At 36.6% G+C, this 27,425-nt stretch overlaps 1 protein-coding gene across 2 annotated transcripts in view; it reads left to right on the plus strand.

Moving 5' to 3' along the window:
• The window catches only part of EXOC6 (exocyst complex component 6), a 102,514-nt gene that overhangs the window by 63,530 nt on the left and 11,559 nt on the right, over positions 1 to 27,425 (plus strand). For both annotated transcript variants that reach the window (XM_063307391.1, XM_063307392.1), the window contains 2 exons: positions 4,882 to 5,023; positions 7,466 to 7,539. In XM_063307391.1, coding sequence (XP_063163461.1) covers positions 4,882 to 5,023; positions 7,466 to 7,539 — 216 coding nt within the window. The remainder of the gene's footprint in view (positions 1 to 4,881; positions 5,024 to 7,465; positions 7,540 to 27,425) is intronic.

Raw genomic sequence — 27,425 nt, forward strand, 5'->3', positions numbered from 1 at the left:
TTGTGAGCCATTTGGCTTGTGTTGGTTCTGCTAAGTATTTTGTGGTATACATTTACCTTCACATTGGAGATCTTCAGAAATAAACATCCACAGATGCTTTAATTTAAGAGTTTGTAATTATGGCAGCATCAGCTCTGGTCCAAGCTGAGTCTTAATGTGGTTTGGAATTATTCTGAAAGACATCAAATATTCCGGAGATTTTTTTCCTTAAATGCAATATTAAAATGTGTTTGGAAAAATTAGATTTTGAGGGAATAAAGGGGTTCAGTGTGTGTAAACTAAGCCTTTTCAGGATTGCTTTATATGAATAATGTGTTCACAAGCCGGTCTCGGTGAAATCTGTTCTTTGTCCAAAAGATCACAGTCGTGCATCTAAAAGCCTGCCTACATATATCCTTATTATACACTCATATAAATATATCCGAGTTATTTTTAGTCAGCCAATCAACTTTGAGTCTTTATTAAACTTTGTTTTGTACAGGACAACAGAGTAAATACTTCCAGCATACTTTTTGAACTAATCTGTGTTCATCAGTAATTGTCCAGCCCAGTGGCAAACATATTTAATTATTATTAGAGAAGATGAATTTTAGTCACTGTTGATCAAACTAAGTTTTAATTCTTTCCATCACAAGAATATCCATTTTATGACACACACTTAAATATATGAATTTGAATTGTCTTTTGAATTTAAGACATTGAAAAAAGCTTTTCCTTAATGCATGATGTAATATTGTTAAATTAACAATGAAGCTAGACTGTCAGACCTAACAGACAAGTCTTGTTGTTCGCTGTTTGCTTGGGGATTGTGGATTGTGTCTTATTGTTCCTATGATTGGCAGTAAAAGCCTTATTTCACAGCTTGCAGCGAGGAGCTATTGGATAAAGGGTGGTGGCGCTCTGCAAGCTATATTCAAAAACTGTCAATCAGAAGCCCACATCGCCTACTTAGAGAAAGGAGTTTTTTACTGATTCTTCCAAATGTCGTTTCATGCTGTCCTTGATTGGCACAGCCTGGCAGGGAGGATAGATGAATCTGTCACCGGCTGGTTAATTGTGTTGCTGGTCTCAGTCTGACATCAGCTCTTTGACTCTTAAGTGGCTCAATACAAAACAAATTAGGAGATTGTAGTCATATTTCTCATTCTATATGCTCTGACTTGGTTGAATGCAGTCCATAAATCATATTGACTGACATCCCACTGAATGATGAAAGCTGCTTTTGAGACATCTAGTGTAGGCCTAGAAAGCGGCACCATGAAGGTGCCATGGAAGGATGCATATGGCTGACCCTTTGGGAATTTCCTAAGGGCCAAATGTTTCTTTACGGCAATTGTTCCTAAGAGAAAAGCTTTTGGGTAGTACAGAAAAGATTTAACATGTCAGCAGATTCTCTTTTACAAGCGGCTTTGAAATATAAGAAGTTTGTCCAAGGATGTTCTTTTTACCAATGTGGACTTCAGCAGATGTGAAGAATGGGGGAAATATAGGTGCCCTATCTTCTAGCAGGTGTTATTTTTATGTAACAAAACCTTTATTTCTTGTGCTTTGCAAAGGTAAAATGAAATGCAGAGATAGTTGGGACTGACAAACAATGCAAGGTTGCTAGACATGGTGAGATAGTAATAGTCATTATAAAACATAGTTGGTGTTGAGGAAACAATGGCAATAAATTTAGTATTATTGTAGATTATTTGAGGAGCACCTGAACAATTATTTTAAAAATAATAAAATATTATTTAAAAACAATATTATGTTAATGGATTTATACATATAAAGCAAGTTTGCTTTCAATTTCTTTCAAACATAAAAAGTGCTTTGATGAGCCTGAGCAATGAGGTATGAAGAGCTAAATTGTTCAACATGAATTTGGATTAATATCTTTCATAAAGAAATGTATTTTTATCAGTATATTTTCAACTTGGAAGAGCTATATTTTACAAAATGTGTATGTATATGTGTTAGTGGATTTGTGTGTGTGTACACTCACACAAAGTTTCTAGTATATTGAGCAGTCTTCTGACTTACCATTAAACTTCTAGGCTTGCTCCTTTATTTTTGCCAAAACAAAAGCCTAGTTATCTCAAACAGAGATAGCACAAACCTCTCCCCTTGTGCATGTGTTTTTTAATGCCATGACAGCAATAAGCCTGTAGTCAGAGTGCATAGTTGAAAGTAATTCTGTTGCTTCTCTACTTAGGGTGTTAGCATTTGTCTATCATTATAACATGCACTTAATGTACATTTATGAAACTCAGCTTTAAAAAAAGCCATGTAGCATCTCTTGTATCATGCATTGTAATCATTACCTTGTGCTCCACTACTATTAATACATTGATCTGAAACCACTGAATGCCTAGGTTTGAAGACAAACAGGAAATGGAATATGGTACACCAATATATAGTAATAAAATATTAAATAGGATTTAATTGGTTGCTAATTTGGGGAGGGGCGGTATTTTACTCTTTAAATTAAAAGGCATCAAAGCCAATCTGTAACATAAAACATGGGGCTAATCTCACAGAGCCCTGCTTTATATCAAAATGTGCAGTTGTTTTATTAAATCAAAATGAGACTTCCATTTTGTATCTTAAATCTGTTATCTCATAATTCAATTAAGCCCACTGATTCTTCCCTTCCCTCCCTCTCCTTCTAGACTCTTTTCTCATTCATACTGATACTGTTCCATTTGGGGAATAGAACTGCATGTCTGCTAGTGTAAATTACGAGTGACTTTGGCAGCTGTTTGAGCATGCTGATTGTGTGCTCACTTTTTATATGTTTGGTTGATAGTTGGCTTTTAGTAGTTGGTTTGTTTCAGTCATATGTTTAGTTTTAGAGAATATTTTGATTTTTGAATCACCAACAAAAAAGACATACCTTAGAAGAGGTCTGTAGAGTCTGCTGAAAATGTAAGAAAGCTGGATTATAGTAGGTACATACTTCAGACATGATTTGGAAGAAGTCCTTTGGAACTTGTGTGACCATAACACATAAAACTTCTAGTGCTCATTAAAATAACCCCCCTTTCTTCAAGCTTTGACAGGAGTCTGAAACACAAGATGACACTCATTAAACTCTTTAAGCAGCTGTATGTTCTGGAAGGCTTTGTGGAGGCCTGAAAAAGGCTGGACTATATTAATGAAGAGCAGAGAAGCATAATGTCTGCACACTTTTTCAAATAATTTTTTAAGTGTGCACAGCCATTATGGGTTAGATGATACTGTATATTGCCCATAAATACCAAAGAGCAAAATAGGTAGAATTTCCCCCAAAATATCCTTTTATATTTTAATGTAGTTGGGAACATATAAGTGCTAAATTGGTTTGCAGTGAAAATGGTCATTCATTTTAGTATATTGTTTTCACACGGGACCCCTTGCTTAATCTATGAATACAAGCCATAAGGAGGCTCTGATTATGCCATTATCCCTTCTCATTTGTGGAAATTCTTCCATTTCAAATTGCTTCTTTCAACTTTCCTCTTTCCACAAAAACATTTATTTAAAAAAAAGCAGAATAGTTGCAAAATACCTTTTGACGTCACAACACGAGATGGGTGGTGAAAAAAATATGACTGACAAATAAGTAAATAAATTTATACTGTGCTATAAAGTGCTATATCCAGAAACACCCTTAAATTTATTGTCTTCTAAATCATGCCATTGAAGCTTCATACCACAAGATAAAATAAATAGACTAGTCTTTGAATCATGCTTGATTCCCGGTGACTATATGGACTGTCCGTGTAGCTTTCTCGGCAGCAATACTGTGAAGTGCTATGCTCAACTTCCCAGTCTAGTTTATAGCCCTGGTATTTCCTGATGATCTCTCATCCAAGTATTATGTCTGGCTCTTCTTACCTTTTTGAGATTGACCAGCCTCCTCTCCATGAAGGTGACATGATATGGCATTCATTCTGAACTAAAACAATCCAAGAGCACAATCTTGTATGTATGTCCTTTGCAGTATAAATAAATATGCAAATATCCTGTGCTGCTTATTCCCAAATAAGTGTGTATAGGATTGCAGTGTGATTTACTGTTAAGTAAACATGCACGGGGTTGCACTGTTAAATACAACAGTACTTAAGTCCATGGATTAGTTATATGGTCAGATAACTGATCAATAAAATTTGTTGTTGTAAAGAAAATATTTTTCTTTAAACATTTTATAATACATTAATTTTGAAATGAGAAGCAGCCCAAATTAAAAAGGCAGTGTTTGCTAATGATTGGAACACTATATCTTAAGTGATTCTTTAGCTTAAATTTGTATTCATACATGGTTATGAATTGGTCAGTTGTCAAAACATAAGTTCACTAAAATGAATGGGACTTCCCTTCCTGGAAATACACACACACCAAAAAAATTAACTTCCAACAACTAGTTCTGACCTATTTTTATTAGCTGCTAGGCAATGGGACTTAAACTGTTGGTGTGAAATATTATGTCTTTGGACAGTTACATATATCTTGAACAATGGAGAGCTTCATGCAAGTTGGGAAGTATTTAATATTTAGAATTCTCCCACTTATTCTTGGATAGTGAGGGAAGCAACTGAATGTTTCAGCAGAGAATGTTTAGCTTTCAGGGACATTTGTATTAATATCTTGTAAATGTCAAAGACTTTTTTCTCCCCTAAATTTGTTTACAGGAATGGAGAACAAAAGAAAAATCTGACCCATTTTTGTCTATTTGAAAATTCTTGGATGTTGGCTCAAGCATCCAAGGGAAACTATTATTGTAAAACAAAGCCAAGCATTCCTTATCTGTTTGTCTTGAGCTGAATAAATGTGGGGTGGGGGGGATCAAATAAGAGATCTTTGTGAGAAGAGGTACCAGCTTATTTCTATAATGTGTTACCTTTTCTTTAATAGGGAAAAGTAGCTCAGACGGCTTGTATGTCTGCTTGCCAGCATCTCTCAACTACCCTGATGCAAATGCTGTTGGATAGTGACTTGAAACAAATCAGCATGGGAGCCATCCAGCAATTTAATTTAGATGTCATACAATGTGAATGTAAGTATGCAATTCTGAATAAAAGGCAAGCTTTGAATGAATAAACAATGGAAACCGGAAAGCCACGAGACTGGCTTATTGGTTATTCGAAGTGTCGTGGAATCTGGATACCTTTTAGTGTTGTGGTTCTTTTTTGGATTGAGAAGGAATAACTACATATCTGTGATGCTGCATTTTTTTTTCTGCTGCGGGGCTTGCAAAACATTACTGGCTCTGACAATTTGCTGCCATTGCTGGGGCCTCCCTAAAACTTTGTTTGCTAGCACAGAAAGTCTTAGGATCAGTTTACTGATGGTTCTAGGAAGTTAATCCACCTGAGAGTGTGACATTATGTTTGGTATTTAACTGAATTCATTGACATCTTTTTCTCAGGAATGATTCTGATTTTTTAACAGAACTGTGGATGAGCCAACTGAAAGTTCTTAATTGATGAAAGTATATAAATATCCAAATATTTGTTACATCCAAAGTATTTCATAGGAATATTCTTCATTAAACTGATTTGACATTGAACTTTCTTTTGTCTCCCTCTGCTGGTAGCTTGAACATTTATTATAATAAAAGAAAATAGCTGCTTTTGATTATTAGTGTAATGCATTTAAATAAATTAAATTCTGTAGTTTTGACTCGAAAGTTTATGGAATAATATATTTTAGTCTTTTAGATAACTACAAAACCTTTTGCCCTTTTTGCTGCAAACAACAGCAACAAAAAAAAATGGCTAATCCTCTGGAAATTGCTCTGACAGAAATTGCTCAATTGTTTTCATCTTGTTGAATCATGATGATTGGTTTCAAGAATTCTTCCCAAACATAAATATATTCTTACTTAAATATACTGTAGTGGAATTTATGAATTTGATCAATTCACCTCAATGAATACTTCTCTGTGTTTTTGGATGCAGAAGGCTGATATCCAGTCCTGCATTCAAAATTTCTTCAAATAGTCTTTTATAAATAAGTAAATGTAGTTACCTGAGTATGACCCATTTGACCTCCAAGATTCCTAACAAAATTCTTTTAAGCTACAGGAATAGGATGTTAGTAGACTAATCCCATTTATAGACTCAAAAGTGAATGTGCTATGCCCAGTAAGGCTTTTTCACCATCTTAGTATACAGGAGATTTCACTTAAGCTAAATATTGGGAATAAATTCCAAATGATAATGGTGGAACAAAGGATCTAGGAAAGCTATGCTATCATCATACTTCACTGTTTTAAGCAAACAATTGGTTAGCTCCATTTTGCCTGCCATGAGTTGAAATAAAACCAGCTCTCTGCCTTTTATAATTTTATGCCTTAAATTATTGTATTACAGGTAGTCCTCATTTAGCAACCACAGTTGGGACCAGCAAGTATATTGTTAAGTGAAGCAGTCACTAAGTGAAACAGTGACTGTGCTTATGATCTTACTTCAGCTTTCCTTTGCTTTATAGACCTGTGAAGGTCGTAAATGCCAGCATTGGCTGTAAAGATACTTTTCAATCACTGTCGTAACTGTGAATGGTCACTAAACGAGGCAGTCGCCAAACAAGGACTACCTGTAATTGCTTAAACTATTTTACAAATTGTCTCTCTCAGCTTTTTCCCACTGACATTCCCTTTATATTCCCTTTATGAAACATTAACCAAAGAAGTCAGTTACTTAAACCTCTAAAACATCAACAGATGGAATTGAACATCTGTTATGGATGGTTTAAGTACTGGATATCCTGTCTTGCAAGAGTTCTGAGTTAGCTGTTGCGTCTGAATCCTTTCCAGTCTCATCAGTCCCCTTGTGTAACTGTTCCCTTGCTGCATCCCTTCTCTGCATCCTTATATCCCTGATCTCCTATTTGATAGATCCCCCAGCACTTCAGAAATTGAGAGGGTAAAAGGAGGCTTTTTAGCTGGTTGATACCATTCATCAGCTAGCAGATATCATTGAGTACAATAAAGCATTTATTCAGTAAAATGTCTATTCCTTAGGACTCTCACTCTGCATTAAAGAAAAACTGTATATTCTTTTTTTGAAACGGTCTTCACGAATATGTATTTTTATGGAGAAAGCAATCTAAGTTACCTTATTCTAAACTAACATGATTTTACTTAAAATTTTCCAGTGAGAAACTTCCTGGAAGGAAATGTCATTGCTTCATATAGCCCATTCGCAGTAAATCAGGATTTTTCAGAATCCTGATTTATCATTCTGTGTAAATCTGGCTAATTCCTCCCCTTAATAAGGAATTGAAAATCCTTAACAATTGATTAATATGTTATAATCCTTAAAGTCTAAAGAAGTGAAAACAAGATTTCTAATTTATACTGTTTTCCTAATAAATTAAGCTAATAATTTATGTGCTAAACACACATGCACACACAGATAAAATAAAAATCTTAGAATATACCAAATCTAGATTCTTTCTGACTTTTCTTTCACAAACTCTCATTATTTCTTTACAGTGTTTGCAAGTTCTGAGCCTGTACCTGGATTTCATGGAGAAACCTTGCAGTTAGCATTCATTGACCTCAGACAAGTAAGATGCTGTTGTTTGTTTGTTTATTTGGTTCCTTCTGAAGAATACTCAACAAATACTGGTTGTTTAGAGTCAATTCAAGCTTTATCCCCTCTAATAATTGTCTAAATACTGCTATAACGTTTATTTGTTTCCATGCAAAGCTGTTTTGTGAAAATGAAATGTTGTGGTGTCAAACAATTCTAATTCTGTCAGTTACTATTGTTGTTGTTATTAGTCTTTTATTATTTTATTTTATTTCTGTTTAGCTTATCATACTTGGTATTCCAGCGTTAAAACACAACAGAATTAAAACCTGGGATATTAAAAAAAAGAATTAAAACAAGAGTTCATACCCTTAAATTTAACTGTTTTTAATGGTTAAAAGATGTGGTTGTAGTCCTTTTTAGAAAGCTAACCAATTTATTAGACCCCTTAATCCAATAAGGGATGCATTCCATCTGTCTGGGGTGGCCATAGAAAAAGATCAATTCGGAGCTTCCAGGAGATGAGCCTTGGCAACCACAGGCGGACCTTCCTGGATGATTCAGTAGGCAGGGGCAGGGGGACAGGGAGGGATCAAACAGGAATGTCTTCTCTCAGGTAGCCTGAACCCAAACTATGCAGGACTGTACGGTTAATAAACAGCACATAGTAGTTCCCCTAGGAACAAACTAGCAACCAGGATAATGTTTTTAGTACAGGTGTAATATTGTCTCTGAGTTTGGACAGGAACCAATCTGGCTGCTGAGTGTTCTACCATGGTTCCAAGCTAGACGCAACAGCAGCCTCTTGTCGAGTACATTACAGAGATCAGAGTTGGATATTACCAGAACATACAACATGTTTTGCTGCATGAAATAATTATTTCTATACCTTTGTGTTTCATTGCATTTAGATGTAGCATTTGTACCTGTCAAAAATTGCTGGTGATTGTTTACATTTTTCTCCTAAAAAGCAGTCAGGTTGTAACAACTGGGTGGTTTTGTGATGATCAACCTAAAGTTGCAAAAAAAAAAAGACTTAGTGTTTAGTAACAGTACTGTACAACTAGAAAGAGTATCTTTCAGGATTTGGTTAACAATATCTCAAGATGGATTGCACAGAGTATGTTCCTAGTTACGATTTTCCTGACCTTGTTCTATTGTTATTCTTTTGGATGTGCTGCATAACTTTATTTTTTTTCTGCTTAAATATGCTAGTTTTGAAATCACATGATAATGTCAGGATTCTAGCAGATAGATATCAATGCATCACAGCAATTATACAGTAGAAATTTGTTGATTAGGACTGGAAGAAAAACAGATTTATGTATATGCTCAGTTTAATTGTAATTCACTTGGCATAATAAAGCAGAAGGTAATGTCTTCTCAGACAGTTAGGACTAATCTGTACTTGCTTAGCAGGTGTGAGGTTACAAGTTCAGTTTGAAAATATGGAAGTGCTAATTTGGAGGGGACCAAGACTTCTGAGGTTTAGCAGCCCAGAATCCACCAATGTACTTGCAACTTGAATAAGGAACTTGGTAGCCTATCACTAAAGCAGTGAAATAGAACTGCCAGCAGATTGTTCTCAGTGTTTAGATCTCTTGTTCACCCAATAGAGGACATCAGTAACCAGGTTTCTTAGAACTAGATTAAGGTACAGTATAGAACTAGGAAGCTATTTATTAGACCTGATGGCAGATATGTTGTGTTACTGGGGAAGGTGTTCCTTAATTTATTCTTCCCTCCTGCATTGTTGATTTCTCCTAGATTCCAGATTCAAGGTATGCTATGAGCTTTGTAACACTTTGTAACTTGGGTCTTTTGAATAATGATAACAATAATAATGTGTAATGGTATATAGGAATGTCTTTGAGGGATGAGGGGAAGAGATGCTGCCTAGGGAACAATCAGATAAAGTGGGGAGGAGCCCGCAGCTGCGTAACAGGAAAAGAAAGAAACTTAAAAGGGATCTGCCCTAATGTATCGGCTGTTAAAAGTGATGACAGGAGATTTTTATTTTCAGACTTGCAAGATTCTGTTAATGTAGCCTTACAATAAAGTAAAATTAGCTCATCTGGTCATGTTTCCTGTCTGGTTTACCTGGGAGGGCTGACATCAGTCTTGCAAGTCTGAAAATACAAATCTCCCACCTTCACTTTTAACAGCCTGATACATTAGGGTGGATCCTTTTTAAGTTTCTTTCTTTTCCTGTTATGCAGCTGCGGACTCTTCCCCCTTTTATTTGATCGTTCCCTAGGCAGCATCTCTTCCCCTTGTCCCTCAAGGTTGTTCCCACATACCATTACATAATGTTGTTATTACTATATTTTGTATTTTTATAATTGTTTTATCAAAGGTAACACATTTTTGAAGAAATACAGAAATACATGTTCAAAGATAAAAGAGATGGCATTATTTAGGTTTATGCAATTTTAATATTGAGAGCTGAAAAAGAACTTGAGATTTACTAGTAACAAAAGAGTATAGAGAAGGAAACTCTTCTTCATATAATGGTTAATTAATTTCTGCCACTCATTAGTACAAGATGAAGGATAGGCCTATCAAAAGCAGAAGTAGCCATTTGCTTTTTCTTTGGTTGAGAGCTAATTTTATTCTGATCCAGCAAAGTAATCCATGTGATCTTATGTTCTTGTATTTTCGTGACCAATTCCAACAATTAATCAAAGAAAAGACTGTTTTACTTTTCCAGCAATTTTTTTTAGTTACTATAGAGGGAGGGAGATTCTGTCATTTTTACCGAAAGTGAGATTCAGGCTTTTCTTGGCAATTCAGTTGTTATAGGAAATTCCATCATTTCAGATGGGGAATCTCTAATGAGCAAAAGGTTGTATATTAAGATCATAAATTAGGTAATCAATACATAAGGTTGAATTCTAATACATTTACACAGTTGTACATTTTAATGAAAATACTATTTTAATATATGCTGGTACATTGCTGTATTTCTATAATGGATATAGGTGGGGAAAAAAAGTTAAAATAACTTTAATGTGATGGTTTTTAAAATGTATTTGAGGTTAGAGTTGACATGGAGCAGCATTGCAGGTAACATTTTATTACAATATTACCTTTAAAAACAGAAATTGTACTAGAGAATTATCCCAGAAATTATACCTAGAATTATTCTAGGATAGGGTTATTCTTGACCTCTAAAAATGAAACAGAAGGAATAGAAGCATCTTTGTTCAACTGACCTGGGATGTATGTTAAACTTAGCTCACATTAGAAAAATATTGTTTTGATTATTTTTTCCTTTATGCAGCTGATCAGTCAGTTATTCTACCAGCTTGGTTTGCTAGCCTAGGTTTTTTCACAGATCTCCTAGGCAGTAGACTACAAAATCCCCATTATATACAGTACATGGAGAAACTGACATGGATAATTTCTCCCTTCGCAGTCACATAATAGTGTTATTTCTTGTTCAAAGTCTCAGGAAGCACTGCTTAAATATATAGCATATCCCAAGTATTTATGCAACAATTAGTTGCAGACAATTAGTTACATTCATTTTTTTGTTGTTGTTCTGCTTCTGAGGTAAACTGCCCCCCTTGTATTTTCTTTTCTGCCTAACTTGCAACTTGTGTTAATGATATTTAGCCTTATGAAGGATTTAGCACCCTTTCCCTCTTCTCTTCTTTATTTATGATTCATTTCTTTCTTAATAGGACAGATGACAGTTCTTTTCAAGAATACTTAGAAAGGCAACAGAGCCATTTTCAGAGAGTTCTTAGAAGAGGTCAGGCTTCTGTTCTTCAGTCTGAATTTGATACTGTTTCATGAATTGCAGGATATGAAAGATAAGGAAGTAAGTCCAGTGGTCAGGTTCTACCTGCCCACCCGGACTGTGCCCTGAGGTCAAACTCCTGATATTTGCTGTTTGGTGCAGAGGAGCTGATGACAGGTAGGGGCTGATACAAAGGGGAAAGCTTGAACCATATCAAAGCTAAAAGGCAAGAGAATTGGGACATGGCAAGAGACTGAAGCTAAAAGATGGATCAGCAGGATTGCCCTCTTTTTAAAAAGTAGCTGACCTGTGAGAGAAAAAACTTTATCGCCCTGCCAATCACAGGCTTGCTAATGGAAGCCAGTTATCTCAACAACAGCTTAGCCCCTTGGTGTGATTTCAGGACAATTTACAAGATTTGGAGGAGAGGGCAGCACCGATTGGTAATTTTTGCCACAAATACTATAGCACATGTATAAAAGCTTGATGGTTATTTAAAGAAGTCTACACAGCTGTTTCAGAGATCCTCAAAGAAACTCTCCTACACAGGAAATACACAGAACAGCATCATGACCAACCTAATGCAGATGATGATCTACATATTTTGCATGTTATAAAGGGATGGTTTTTGGTTTTGTTTTATTGGAAGTGGCCTGCCATTATCATTTGGGCAGGGTTATGTTTGCAGATGATCTTGAATTATTCAGTATATTTTAAGGCAAGCAAAAGGATTTTTCCAATCTAGGTGAATGGGCAGAAAATGGGCAAATACGGTTCACTACAACCAGGGGGAAAACAAATCCTAACTTCACATATACTCTGATAAGAACTACCCTTCTCGAGGAAAGGGATAGCTCAGTAAAAATGCTAATCTGGTGTGGGGCTGCTGTGAAAAGGTAAGTATTCTGATGAGGATTAATAGATGAAACCAAAAATAGATCAATTTGGATAGCTTTAAAAAAAAGAGATTAGGCAAATTCAGGAAGAGGAAGTCTATCATTGCTACTTAACATAATTGCTGTCTGGTGCTTTCAATTTTGCAGACTGTCCATTCAGTACAGTTTTGGGGGGTTCCCAAGTCAGAGGGTGCTATTGCATTTATATTGTGCTTATGGGCTTCCCATTGGGACCTGATTTGCCACTGAATCATGCTGGATGCTAAAGCCCTTACAGTAAACTATGGTTAAGACCTCTTGGTTGTGTGCTCAGCAACAAAAGCCTCTCCTCTTAGGGTAGCTAAAATGAGTAAGCATTATAGCAACTTTGTAAAGTCCAGTACTGACTCTTACAGCCTAACACTTTTTATGGTTCTTCTATTTCAGTCTAAGTTGAAAAAAAAACAGGAATATGTAGAGAAGCATGCTAAGGAGTTTACTGGTTAAGTATTCACAGGTATAGTAGAAATCACACCAGTCCATGATTAGCCAATGCTTTGGGATTTAGCACATCTCTGTGTTGATAAGATGCTTGCTCTCCTGCCTGAGAACTGTTTCCCCAGTGATGTTATATCAAATATGTTCTATTTTGCTTGACCATTATAAAATTTGTCCTGGCTTGCATTTCAGTGATTTTCCTTTCTAGAAATATTGGAAGGTAGTCTGTAAGGTTGGTATTTACTTATTAGGGTAGTCTTTGCAATTAACAAAATTAGCTCTGTATTATTAGAGCCACTTTCAGCTATATCAAGAAAAGATAGAAATGCTCCACTAAAAGAAGCTGGAATTTCAAATGGTATAAAAATGATCCCCACTAATTTTTGGCTAAACCAGTAATACACCTTGAATTTCTTTTGAATTTAAATTACTCTAATAAAGATGTTAATTATGAGGGATTAACATGGCTTTTAAGTGATAATGGATATATTCCATCAATAGAAGGTTAAAATAATATGGTTTTAAGGAACACAAGAATGATCACTTGCTGAGAATTGATGATATTTCAAAGTGGCTAATAAAGTAAATGTGAGTCACATAAGGGGTGTGTGAGTGTTTTCCCTCCTCCTTCACAGGAGGCCTGGATGATTAAATTTGCTGCATCATAAAGGCAAAATGCTTCTCTTTTTGGAACAGAGGCAAGTTAACAGAAGCAAAGTAATTAATAAATTTTTAGTTTAGGTGGTAAGATATCAGTGACAACTTGCAGATTGACCTATATCTAAAATATGCATAAATAAACAGGCATCTGTGTAAATGGAAATGCTGTTTCATGTATTTGGAGAGATTGCATCATATAGAGGACAGTAAATACAGATAAGGATTTCTACAGTTAGAGAGCTGAGATAATAGCAATTCCATATTTTATATTAGAGTTGTAGGGGACATTTAAAATATATAGCTACATCTCCTAGGGGGAAAAATGAACCTAACTTGAATATGCTAGTAGAAGTGATGACTGACTAAAGTTTGTGATGAACATTAGTTACCCTAGGCTCAAAATTATCTAAAATAGGAGTAAAGAACTTAATGGGCTTCAAACGGTATTGAATTATTATTATTATTATTATTATTACTATTACTATTACTATTATTATTATTATTATTATTATTATTATTATTATATTTATGTGCTCCCAACTCCCAGCAACTCTCTTTCCATTGACCAAACTGGGAGTTATAGTTCAGCAGCATGTGGAGGGCCTCAGGTTCCCCACTAGAATATCAGTTTGGATATCTAATGAAAAGTCCATTTTCCCCTTTTCAGGTTTGCTCCTGTTTGTGGGATTAATACAGTCTGTTTTTTTCAACCTTGGCAACTTTAAATATGTGTGGACTTCAACTTCCAGAATTCCCCAGCCAGCCATGTGAGTTGAAGTCCACACATCTTAAAGTTGCCAAGGTTAAGAAACACTGGTCTAAGATATTCTACTAAAAGCAAAACTCAGTTTTCAATAAAGCTGAATGTTTAACTTGTCTTCTACAGTGCAATTAACTGTGACATGAAGTAATGTAATGAAAAGTATCTTCCAAATGGCAGCAATCTGAAACAAAATCAGAACATTTTCCACATGGTCTAAGTGAGAAAGGAGCAACATTGGGGTGGGGGTTGAAAAGAGAAACAAAGAATTACTCAGAATGATGAATATATTTGGACCAGTCTAGCAGCTTACCTAATTCCACCCCCATGTCAGGACTGTGGCAGAGGGCTTTGGCTCTTGCTGGTCTAGTTCCCATTGCGAGCCCTTTTGGGGCATTCTAAGATCAGGGTTTTTTGACCTCAGAAAAAGCCAGCTGTGCAGGATGGCAGAGGGGAGCTGATGTTGGGTTTTTCTTCTGGAGGTCAACTGCCTGTTTCTGAGGAATCCCTATCTCCCCTGAGATAGCATTGCAGGGGTCATAGGATTGCAGCCTCTATTTCATTTTGGCTAATGTGGACTATAAGACTCTTGTTCAAATTTTAGTTGCACATTAAGACATGCAGATGAACAAATTCTATGCAATGAACAGCTTCTGTAAGATGTTGCAAATTTGATTGAATTATGTTGCAGAGAAAATGAACATATACTGGTAGTGTTTTTGACATGACGTGCTGCTTATCCTATGACTTACGCAGTTAAAGTTAGCACAGTTGGTTTGTTTTAAAGAACTGCAAGAATAAATGTTCAACATTTATTTATGGTTCTGTGTTGGCAGATGAGGGCTTTAGGCTACAGCAGTTGAGCTACTTCCAGTTTAATGCTCTTTTGCTCCATATTTTTGTTCCTTTTCTTCTTTTCCTTAAGTTCAAAGTTACATATATGTCTCTGTTGCATGTGATGTATTCTTAAGGGATTGGTGCTACTAGAAGCATTACTGATGGTGAGGAGGACAAACTATACAGCCTCAAAATATAGCCTTTTATTACATAATAAACAATTTAATAAAATAAAATATTAAATTATATTTCAAGTTCTGTGGAGTTCAATGGCTTTTAGTCCCAGGAACATATAACCTGCCCATAGTGACTGATCTGCACTACTGGTGTCCTATAAAATGATATTATTTCTCTTTGAACAGTGTTGCTAAACAAAGTAAATAACATTTTGTATTTTGAAAAACAAAAATACAGTGTTCCTAAGGAAAACTAAAATAGTCTGATTACAATACAATTTAATTTTGGAAAATCACATTATTACTGACTTATATGTTCATAATTTTTTGTATCATATACTTGGAGGAATAAAATACATTCTATATATTGGTATTTCAAAGGAAGATTAGAAGCTTTAAACCTTTAGAAATTAAAGCCTGCAGTCATGTATGTATTTATCTGAGACTAATTCCCATTAAATTCAGTAGGGTTCTAGTAAATGAGGCTTACTTCTGAGTAAGAATTGTATAGGGGAGAGCTTTTTAAATACTCAACCATTTTAAACCCTGCTTTGTTAAAATAACGTGTGTATTGTCAAATTTAACAAGAAACAAAGAAATCAGCAGAAAAAATTAACACCAGAGAAAATATTAACAATAAGTAAAAGAGGTGACTTAATCTATTAAGCAGGGGAAGCACTATGTTTGAAAATAGTGGGAAATGAATAAAAAATATCACAGTGTATTATTTCGAATGCACCTCACTTTTACCTCTGACAGGGTTTGTGTCTTTTTGTCTCAAAAGACTTTGTGTACAAGCTAACTCCTTACTCGGAAATAATTTAGCCAGAACCCTATCCTTTGGAGACTTGAGTGTCTGCCAATGAGCTTCTTTTCAAGTTGTAAACTCAAAAAAGGCAGTGTTTTTGTTACTGGTCCGTCTTATCCTGTAATGATGGGAAGGGAGGCATTACAATTTAACATTTATTTGTTCCTGCATTTAAAACAGCTATAGCATAATAAGTAGGACTGTTCTTACTTAATCTTACCCACCTTGTTCCATTCTAGGGATCTTTCTTCAAAAATAACATTTAGAATTTTGTTTCAAAAATAGGATTAGCAAAACTTGTACCATTCAGATATTCTGGTTAGTTCATCAGAGCACAATCTGACAGTCTTCTTTTTTAGTGCAAAGAGCCTTTAGTTAATTTTGAATCCCTAAAGAATTAGCAACGTATTTTGGTTTATTCCATGAATGTAACAAGACCAGACATTTCTCAGAACGTTCCTAAAGGTTTAGATAGATTTAAGGAAAGCATTCTGCCCTTTGGGACAATTTAATTTGCAAAGGATTAGTATGAACCCAAATAACTTTTGACTTTTTTCAGGACAAAACCATTCCCTGTGGTGCAGCTGTCATAACCCCAAAGTTTACGTATTTAGATACACTTACAAATGTGTGAGAGATTATATCTTTTCTGAGAGAAGTCTGTTTGAAACATACATGGGATCTTAAAAGCAGAACACTGGTGTCAGAATGCAGCTAGATTTTCAGCTTTAGAACCATTTATTAAAAAGAATATTCAGGTTAATATCATTGTCTTGTTTCTCTAAATATTGGATGATGTTCTCAGCAGTGGTTAGTTGTTCAGTTTAAGACTCCACTGAATTTTAACAATGGAGCTGCAAGGTCTGATGAAAGATTTCCTTGAAAATATATCTTGAAAGAAAAACTAGCATAGCTCTTTCATAGCAGTTAGTGAAACAGTATATATTTTAGCTGTGTTTTGTGTATAAGCACAATTTCTTAAAATTATACGTGCCTTTAGTTTTAGTATTCAGAAAGATAAGTAGGATTGGGCCAAAGAACACTTCTGTGTGTATCATCCCCCAAAGTTACATTGTCTTAGCTTAATAGACTGAATTTTGATTGAACCTGAATCTTCTCAAGCTTAGTCTGGTTCTGCAACTCTTAAACCAGACTTATGTTTTTGGGTTTGGGGGGTGAAAAAGCTGAATGCTGCACTTCATATCTCAAGGCCAATCAAAATTTCGTTTCCTGCTTTTAATAGCACAGATAGATTGAACTATGCTTCTTTTAGAAGAAAGGTAACATTGATAATAAAAATATACTGTTTTTCTCAAAGAAAATGTATCTGTTTCCTGCAGTGTAACATTTCGTTCCCATCCCCAACTAACTTAGGCTTGTCTATCTCTCCTGGATCGTTCATATAGAAAGTTATTTGAGTGTCATGCTAAGAACGAAGTAGGCCTTTGCTTTGAGAGTTTGTAAGTATACCGTCAGGTTCAAGGTTCAGGAAGCAGAAAAATGGTAGCAATGTTAGCCTATGTAGAGCTGTATTGGTTCAGACAGCAACATGTTTTCTGAATTTACCTTGATTTTAATAAGGATTTCAATAAAGTACAAACAGGATTAATTTCAGATGATATAATCCTGAGATTTCCCATTCAGAGAAGAATTAGTCTTTAGGATATTTCAATTATTTTTAATTTACTTCACATACATGACTGTGTTTAGTTGAATTATATCCCAGCTCACGCTTGCACTCTCTCTCTCTCTCTCCCCCCCCCTCTCTCTCTGCCTTGTTCTTAGTAAAATATGTTTACTGTAATAAGATATGCATCCTGATAAGTAAAATGCTATACTGTATAGTATAGTATAGAGCCAGTTTGGTCTAGTGGTTAAGGTGCTGGGCTAGAAACCAGGAGACTGACAGTTCTAGTCCCACCTTAGGCATGAAAGCCAACTGGGTGACCTTGGGCCAGTCCCTCTCTCTCAGCCCAAGAGCCAATCAGGCATGGTATGAGAGTTCTAGTCCCGCCTTAGGCCTGAAAGCTGGCTGGGTGAGCTTGGGCCAGTCACTCTCAGCCCAACTCACCTCACAGGGTTGTTGTGGGGAAAGGAGGAGGAGGAAGGAATACTAGGTAGTTTGCTGCCTTGAGTTATTTATAAAAATAATAAAGGTGGGATAGAAAATAAATAAATAAATAGATAAATAAATAAATAATATACTGGCAAGGATATTATAGAACACTTGTTTGTATTATAGCAGCTAGGCAAGTATGCTATAAGACCAAATAATTCTGTATTTGCAACATTTTGTTCTGGTGAACTGAAGACATCCTACAGTGCTCTTTCTCACTTAATCATGAGGACAGATTGTAGATAGATAGACAAACAGACAGACAGACATTTAACAAGTATATATGGCCACCCAGCTCTCACACAGATTGTTTTGGTGAGCCTTAATATGTAATGCATAGTATTTGCCATGGACACAGCCCCTTCTTGACTCTTCTTGTTCAGCTGCTTGCACTTTCCAAAGACTGAGGTCTGTCAAGAGCAGCAGCCTCTGAAGAAGAAGAACTAATGCTGGGAAAAAAGATCCCTAACCCCATGTATATAGGCAAAAGTACTTGGTCCATATCTACAGGATACACTGACTTTGAATACCAAGTGATAAGTTGTTTACTTAACTTGTTTCCCATTGGTTACATTTTTAGATGCTTTTAGGTTCTGTAGTTTTTGAGGCAGAGCCAATCTTATATTTGGTAATTTATCAAATTCTGTGGACAACAACCCTGAAAATAATTATCTTTGATGTGATTTTCTGAATCCAACATGGATGCTATCATAATCATAGGTTAAAATTTATCACTTTTATGTAAATGACATGGAATCTGGTGAACATAGTTCATAATGTGCTTTTTAGGGAGGCTACTTTGGTAGGAAACTGTTAAGAAGCTGATTACTTTTGTTGTTGTTAAAGAGGTCACTATCCATTATATCTGAATTTCAAAGCTGTATACTGCAGATCTCAATAGCAAACTTTCATACTGTTATGGAGTACTTTTTCAATAGCAGATCTAAACCAAAATAAAATGAGCAAGATTGTAAAATACTTTTGTGTGGTACACAGCATGCATTCCATCCTGTGTATGTGATAAAAAAAATTCTCCCTAAATGCAATTTTTTTTTAAAGCTACATTTTAAAAAATGTTTTAAGCATAGAGCAATATTGCTTGAGGATTAGAAATTTGGTGGGGTTTTTTTGAGAATGCATCAATGGGTTTGAATATTTCAATGTAAATAATAAAAAAAATGCACTCTCTGGTAGCCTAAGCTTTTTGATACGAGTATTCATGTCATTCAAGTTAGAGTAAGCTGAATTGATGGGTTCTTTCAGCAATCTGGGCTGTGTGCAGAGTTTTGTAGTTCTTAAAAAAATTCTCATCTGCACTCTCCAATGAATTTAAACTTTCTAGATTTGTACCTGCTTAAAAGGAGGTTTGTGACCTTTTGACCCTTTTGTTATCGCTAATTCAGAAAGGCCTTTATTCTGGAAAGCTTAGGTATTAAAAGAGAGAGGGGGGGGGGAGAAAGAAAGAAAGGGAAGAAGGGAAGAAGGGGGAAAAGCGTTAATGGCATAAGACTTCTTTCTGATCACCCTCTGCAAGATATTTATGCAAAATGTCAATAGGAGCAATTGCCCTAACAGTGTGACAACTTATTTTGCTTGGAAATGGGCTAATCTCCTGTTTGGGTTATCTGGAGGTCAGGTGGGGATTTCTTTTAATGCTGGCTAAACTTTTTGGGCTTTGTTGGGTTGAGGCTAAAATCTTCTCAGCCCCCATGAATCCCAGTTATCTACCAAAGAAAACAGTCTGCTTTATCCTAAAATACGTATTCTTGAAAGTAAGCCCCCTTTCTTTCCTTGGGACTTTTCCCCCGATAAATCTGCTTTGGATGGCAGCAATGCTCGCTTTTAAGCACATGTGCTCAAGATCAGAGGGTGGCATTCTGTTCTCCCTGAATACACAGTGGTTGCAATCCTATAGAGGGGAAGAAGGTAGATAATCTGAGCAGATGCCTGTAGGATTGCACATCCTTAATCCTAAATATGAAAAAAGTGACTTGTCAGCCCCACTAGGTAGACCAGACCAGAACATAAACTCCATTGGAAGGCTAGAACTATACTTCATTGAGATAAGCTACAATAAAAGAATCTTGCAAGCCTGGCTGTGCTTTATCTCCCCTCCTTCTTAAACCCTAGTGAATCAGGGAGGATCCTGCCTGAGTCACTTCCAAATACTGTACTATCTTGCTTCCCATGATTTAAAGAATGTTTTAGCCCTCTTTGCTTATGTCATGGTTCTTGCATATTTCTGTCAAGGTCATCCCCCTTATTCTCTACATTGCAAAGGAAGAAACACATTTTCTGTCCACTGGCAATGGGCTCTTTTCATGCCTTGCTTTGACATGGGATGCGTGTTCTTCAGTGTTGGTAAGCATTCACTAAAGGCCAACTTCAGGCCCTCACAGAAGTTCTTCCATACAAATGACTGCCATTTGCTGGAGCTGGTGCATCATTGCACTATCACAGCAGGCTGGAACTCAATAAATGTGCAGGCAGGCATGGCTGGCCATGAAATAGGCCTTGGCAGGTTGCATGCTGTGAACTCCCCGCCTCGGCAGTGAATCAGCTTCTGTGTGTTTTTATAATAGCCTCCCCCCCATCCCCAGCTAATTATGCCCCAAGGCTCTGGAAGGCAGCCTTACCTGTTGAAAAGGACTAAGCAGCAAGTGTTCTGACATGTTTCTCAGGCAAATTGTATTTGGCAAAAGGTACTTTACACATAGAACAGTCCAAAGTATTGGGTCGATCACTGGTTATGAAAAAAAAAAAAGTGATCAGCACTATAACACCTGCATGTTAAAAAGTTATTGAAGTGTTAAAAATCTCATGGGTTGTGATAGTTCAAAATCATCTACATCTGATTTTAGTCTTACATCTACACATTTGGAATCAGAAACTAAAAGAATGCAGAGACAAGGAAAATCCGAAACCACAAAGTAAGCAACAAATGCCCTTTTTATCTTGCAGCCAAATTGCTGAGTGGTACATTTGAAGATGTGAATTAGGTTCAAATAGCAGGGGCACATAACTTGGGGTCAGCTACAGGAATTCCTCACACAAATGTCTTCCCCATATTCTTTTGTTCTTTTGAGACTGTTCTGACTGCAGGGTTCAGTCTTGGCTCTTTGAGGCTTTAAATAGCAGAGAGTTAACTCATTGCTGGGCAGAGACACAATAAACGAGTTCCCAAGTTTTCATATTAGGAATGAGCAAATGTTTTTAACACGTAATTTTATTTAACATTTATTAAACATTTCAGCCTCCACTTGTCTCTAAGCTTTGCGCAAAAATACAGGAGGCTTGCCATGTTGTCTCTAGGCCACCCAGCAGCTGAATTTGACTTTCCTTTTTGAAGAGATAGATTGGCAGAATATCAGTTGTATTACTTTCAACCAGTGTGATAGGGTAATATAATTGTATATTATTTATGGTCTTTGTATCTGTGGCATCAAATTATTTTTTAAGTGTACAAAGTACCAGGAAATTTGTGAGGAAGTGGTTCTCGGTGTTCGTGCATTCTGCAGTAGAAACAATAGCTGTTCATCTGTTCAAGTGGAATGGGTACCTAAACCAGAAACTTAATGAGAAATCATGTAAAAAGTTATTGGTAAAAGTCAAAAGAAATAAGATCAGCAGACAGGCTTAAGATCATATCAAGAGTTGGCTGTTTCAAAGAAGGTTTTTTAAAAGAATCTGTCTTCAATCTGTATGTTTATAAAGAACACTGTTTTGTCAGTTTATGACTTGCGCTTGCTCTCTCTGTATATATCGACACACATGCTGGTAATTAAAAACAATAAAACAAATTACATAAATTATAAAACTAGCAGATCATAAAAGAAGTATATAAAAATGTTCCACCTGTTGGAACATATTAAACATCTATTATAGTCGGTAGTTAAAAGAGCTAAAGATTATTTATTTTGAACTTAAAACTCTTTTTAATAATTTGAGTCATACACTTAGATTGCCACAGACATCTCTGACAAAAGTCAAGGATTTTCTTAAAATGTTTAGGATGCCATGACGCATACAACCTTTCCCAGCTAAAGGGCTTTAGGATTTGGTAGAAATCCTATCCTGACAACAGGAAAAGTATTTTAATGGAGAATTGTGAAGATGTGTAGCAAGGAAAGGCATGCCAGTTCCTATAACTCTTCAATCTCGTCATACTCCACTGATGAGGCACAGCTTTACATCAGCCCCAAATTTGACACAAGGAATTTCCCTTTTAATTTCAGTGGGATTTTTTAAAAAAAATCTTCCTCCCAAGTATTCAATCGCGTTTATTACAGCCCTAAGGCCAGATACAATCAAAATATATAGTAGTAACAACCTTACACACACACACACACACATCAGAAAAACAATTAGTATGATATGATCTAAAATTAAGAATAATTTTTATTCTTAAAAATATTAAAATAAATCAAAATAAAATACTATTTTAAGAAATTTTAAACCTAAGTAATGGTGTGGTGTATTGTGCAGATGGCAGCACAAAACTGGGCAACTTTGGAGGGTATTTTCAAGTCCTTGTCCAAAAGAAGTAGCATTAAATAGAAATCACACTCCCTTCCTGGAAATTTCTTCAATATTGGATATATAAGGGTCAGTAGTGGTGTACGTCTTGGAGTTCTGGCATGGAAACCATCTGTGTTTAGTACGCGCCTTACTGTGCTCACTGAAACCTCAGTGCCCGTTGCCACCAAGTCTTGCTGCAAGTCTTTTGCAGTCACTCGAGGGTTTCTCTCCACCTGCCTTCTCAGAAATCTGGTTGCAGCCATTGACAGCTTCCTTTTTCTGCCCCGTCCAGGTAATGTAACCACTGTTCCTTTAACTTTGAACTTGCGAACTATGCTTCCAATGGTTTCTCTAGGAACATTCAGTGCCTTCGCTATCTTTTTGTATCCTGTTCCTTGCTTGTGAAGGGCAATGATCTCTTCTCTTACCTTTTTGGACCATTCTTCTGAATTAGCCATACGGTATTTCTAACATGCGGTCAAACGTGACAGTCAACAAACCCCTAGCCAGTTCAAGTATTGCATGTGTTCCAGCTCAAGCACACCTGGTGCAACTAATGATGCCCTTGATTAGTTGCATCAGGTGTGCTTGAGACAACACCTGTTCTGCATACTGTATGTGTGCTGTTGTGATGGATTCTGTTCAGGGGGTTGAATAATTTTGAGACTGGAGAAGTCATTATAAGTTGCATTTTCAGTTGACTTTGGGGACACCACTTGAAGCATTTGTTGTGTTGAGCTACTTCAATTGCTTTTGTTTGATTTGTTCGTTGCAAACAGCTGAAAGTCTATACATTTTGATTTGCAATGGGGGTTGAATAATTTCGATTACAACTGTATGCATGAATTCAACCAGTTAAACAATTTGTCTCCCTTTTGCACTATTTGCATAATAATCCAAACGCTGTTGAGATATCAGAGTCAAAGTAACAAAGGAAGTTTGGGCAGTAATTTAAGTCCTCTCCAGATCTGGTCCTCCTGAAACAGAACTGTAGATAGGGGTATTGTCCGTCTGAATTTAAGAGACAGTGAAATCCATTAAACCTTTTCGGTACACATTTTCAGACTGTAAATGAGGGAGTAGCTTAAGAAAAGGAGGGTATATTTGTGATCTGTAGTAGCTCCAACCCATTTTCTGCTATTCTATCTACAATGAATAGTGTTAATTTGCCCATTTTTGTTTTGCATGTAATCTTATATTCAGATGTGTGTTATATTTTATATACTGTAAATCTGTAGCCATTCATTCATTCATTCATTCATTCATTCATTCATTCATTCATTCATTCAAATTTTTTAGCTGCCTAACTCCCATGGACTTTATTTTCAACAAAGTATTGGTAGAGTTTAGTAAAGTGAGTTCAGCTCAGATCCTCATGATTTCATGTACATGCCCATGCAGTTTTCTTGGTAGAAGTATGAAAATCATTTCCCGCTGTCTTTTTCTGGGACTTTTTCAGTCCTGCATCCAAGTATTATCCAGGGCTAACCCAAAGAAGGTCAGCCAGATGCTGCCTTAATGGAAGAGAGGATATTGCTGTTCCATTCAATGTGCTTGAATGAAACTGCCTTTCATTATGCAATTTTTTAAAAGGTAGAATTAAATCTTAAATTTAGTGTACTTACTGTAATATTGACTGTGTTTGGGTTTGGTTGGACTTTAAAGATGCAGGATAGGGAGAGTATTGATGCCTTTTAACTTTGGTGTTGGAGAAGACTCCTGAGAATACTTTGGGCAGCCAAGAAAACAAACTGATGGATCATTGAACAAATCAACCCAGAGTTCTCACTCGAGGCACAAAAGACCAGGCTCAAATTATCCTACTTGGGACACATTATGCGAAGACCCAGCTCTCTGGAAAAGGCTGGGAAAAGCGTAATGCTGGGAAAGGTGGAAGGAAAGAAAAGAAGAGGACGACCAGCATCAAGGTTGATGTACTTGGTTACAGAGGTGATGAGACTTGAAAGAACAGGGGAGGGAGAGATTGTCTTGGAGAAAATCTATCTATGTGGTTGCTAGGAGTCAAAAATTACTTGATGGCACATAATCAATCAATTGGGTTTGGAAACTAAGCAGGGTCAGGTCTGTTTAGTTCTTGGATGGGAGACACAGGAGAATACCAGACCGTTGGTTAGATGGAAAGTAAAAAAAAAAAAAAAAAGTCCCAGGAGAAGGAAATGGCAAACCATTTCCATACTTTGCCCAAGGAAATTACGTGGATATGTTCCCAAAGTCACCAGGATTGACTTAACCAGGAGTTACGTTTTCCTTGAAGGGGACTTTGTATACAATATTACTTTCCTCCAAACAGTTTTTCCTCTTTCTCTAATTGCTTGTTTTGTTTAATACAGTCTAACAAGTCGTGGATGATGGCTGAAATTCTTTTGCAAAAACTATATACCTATTTTCTCTCCACAAAAGGAGAAAGTTAGAAGAGAACACTAAGGTCACAATTCTCTATTCAGTACAGGGTCCAGCTGCAGTAGCTGTGACAGATGACCATCCAGCAGCAAGGACGTACTACTAATTAGCACGCTTTATCCTTTTTCTTATTTGAAATATCATTTAATGAAGTGAAATTCTGCATACCTTTAATTAGACCAGATTTTAAAACAGGCTTATTCCACTTACGAAGAATTCAAGGAGCTTAAGCTACATTGTTGAAATGAGTTGGATTCAGAATAAATAATTCATGCTTTGATTCCACTGATAGCAATGTGACAGGTTAGTCCCATTGATTTCAACAAAGCTTGCTTTGGTCCAAGTAATGTATTCATCAGCACCAACAGAGCTGTGTACTACTGACTTCTGCTGGATTCCACCCAGTATAGTTAGTGTATGTGTGTATGCACAGACACAGGATTGTTTATGTTGTGCACTGTTGTAGGACAGCCATTTTTCCAACTACCAAGTGACTGCTGAATTGCAAAATGACGTACTCTTAGTAATCATAGTCTCCCTGGCTTAACTGGCAACAGCACTTGCTAACATTGCATTTTATAGTAGCGCCAACTAACCTATTGTGTGCTACCATTGTGGGAACAGCTAGACTGAAACTTTAAACTTTGCATCACTATAAACAGTTGTAAGCTGGTGTGTATATTTTTGGCAAAAGTAACTGTCATATGATTGGACTTGCCCTCAAATTCTTTTCCTGTTCCACCTTTATATTTAATTACAAGGTTTCCATCTCCTAGGATTATATCATCTTCTGCTCCATTGAAATTATACGTGTGTATGCTTTTATTTCTGCTGAGATATGAGTCATGATGGTTATCTTAAACCAAATTAGGAAACGATATAGCCATTACATCATGTCCTTATTAGTAACTGCATCTATATCAATATGGAATACTATATATATATATATCCAAATCAGTCTCAGCACACTGCAGGATGAAGGCCTGATCATCAAAGGTTGTGGACCATTATATCCCACGGTCCAGTTAGATAGATATTTTTTACTTCCCTGTTTAAGATTGAGAAAGAGTGGCTGGTCAAAAGTTACTCAGCTGTCTTCTGTGCTAAGGGAGGACTGGAATCTGAGTTTTTCTTCTGGTCCAGTGCCTGAATCACTGCACTACACTGGCTCTCACATTTATATCTGTCTGTCTGTCTGTCTCTTCTCCATTGAGCCTTGGGAGAAGTACCATACCAGGCAGGAACAGGATACACTGAATGGCACAACCAAGTAGCTGGCGTTGTGTACAGGAACATCTACACAGTATACGGGCTAGACCCTCCCAAGTCCAGATGGGAGATTCCACAGAAGGGCTAAGATCCTGTGGGACCTCCAGATCCAGATGGACAGGCAGGTACTGGCCAATCAACCAGACATCGTGGTAGTAGTAGACAAGGACCAGAAGACAGCAATGGTGATAGATGTAGCGGTGCCAAGTGACAGCAACATCAGGAAGAAGGAGTATGAGAAGCTGGAGAAGTACCAGGGCCTGAAAGAGGAACTAGAGAGGATGTGGAAAGTGAAGGGCAAAGTGGTCCCAGTGATGGCGAGAGCACCCGGGGCTGTGACTCCCAAGCTGGGAGAGTGGTTCCAACAGATCCCAGGAGGAACATCAGAGCTCTCTGTTCAGAAGAGTGCATGCTAGGAACAGCTTAGATACTGCACAGAACCCTCAAACTCCCAGGCCTCTGGTAGAGGACCCAAGGTTGAGGAAGACTCATACCACCCACAGGGGTGAGAAGGGAATTTTACATACACACACACACACACACACCCATGCACAGAAATGCACACACATGTATATCATTCTCCAGTAAATTAACATACATGTATGTATACATATACATACCAACACACATTTACAAGAGAGAGTCTTATATTTGTATGATTTCTTTAGCACCTGCTCTATTGAAAGTTATCTGCATTTCAGTGGGTTATCAAGACAATCAGTCATAAGCTAAAAGGCTTGTAGGCTTCAAGCCTTCTACCTAATGGTATACAGTAATATCTAAAAGAAAATATATTCCTACATTTGTAATTCTTTAAAATTCTCAGATACTGTGTATTTGGCCTCCATACAGAATATTCATCAACAAAGCTTGCAATTTACAGTAAGTGCAGTAATCTGTACCCTGTTGAGCAATAATTTATAGAAATAGTTTGTACTGTAAACTTCATCCCAGACCAGAAGTGAGAAGAATGAATAATTTTGATCAATAATTGTATCCCATAAAACATACCACCCATGACAATTCCACCAACTGCCCTGTTTGAGAGCCACTCATGGATAGGATAGGATAAAACTTTATTATGGCCAGAAGCTAGGAAAACAGGCAGACAAACAAAGGTACGAAGACACACATGAGTGGCTTGATCTTTAGGAGGTGTCTTCAATCATATTGAAGCTAAGTAACAAAAGTTAACTACATTATAGATGACCTGCAAGTTTTTATCAGCTAGTAAGAA

Source organism: Candoia aspera, chromosome 6, assembly GCF_035149785.1.
Source record: "Candoia aspera isolate rCanAsp1 chromosome 6, rCanAsp1.hap2, whole genome shotgun sequence".
NCBI lineage: Eukaryota > Metazoa > Chordata > Lepidosauria > Squamata > Boidae > Candoia > Candoia aspera.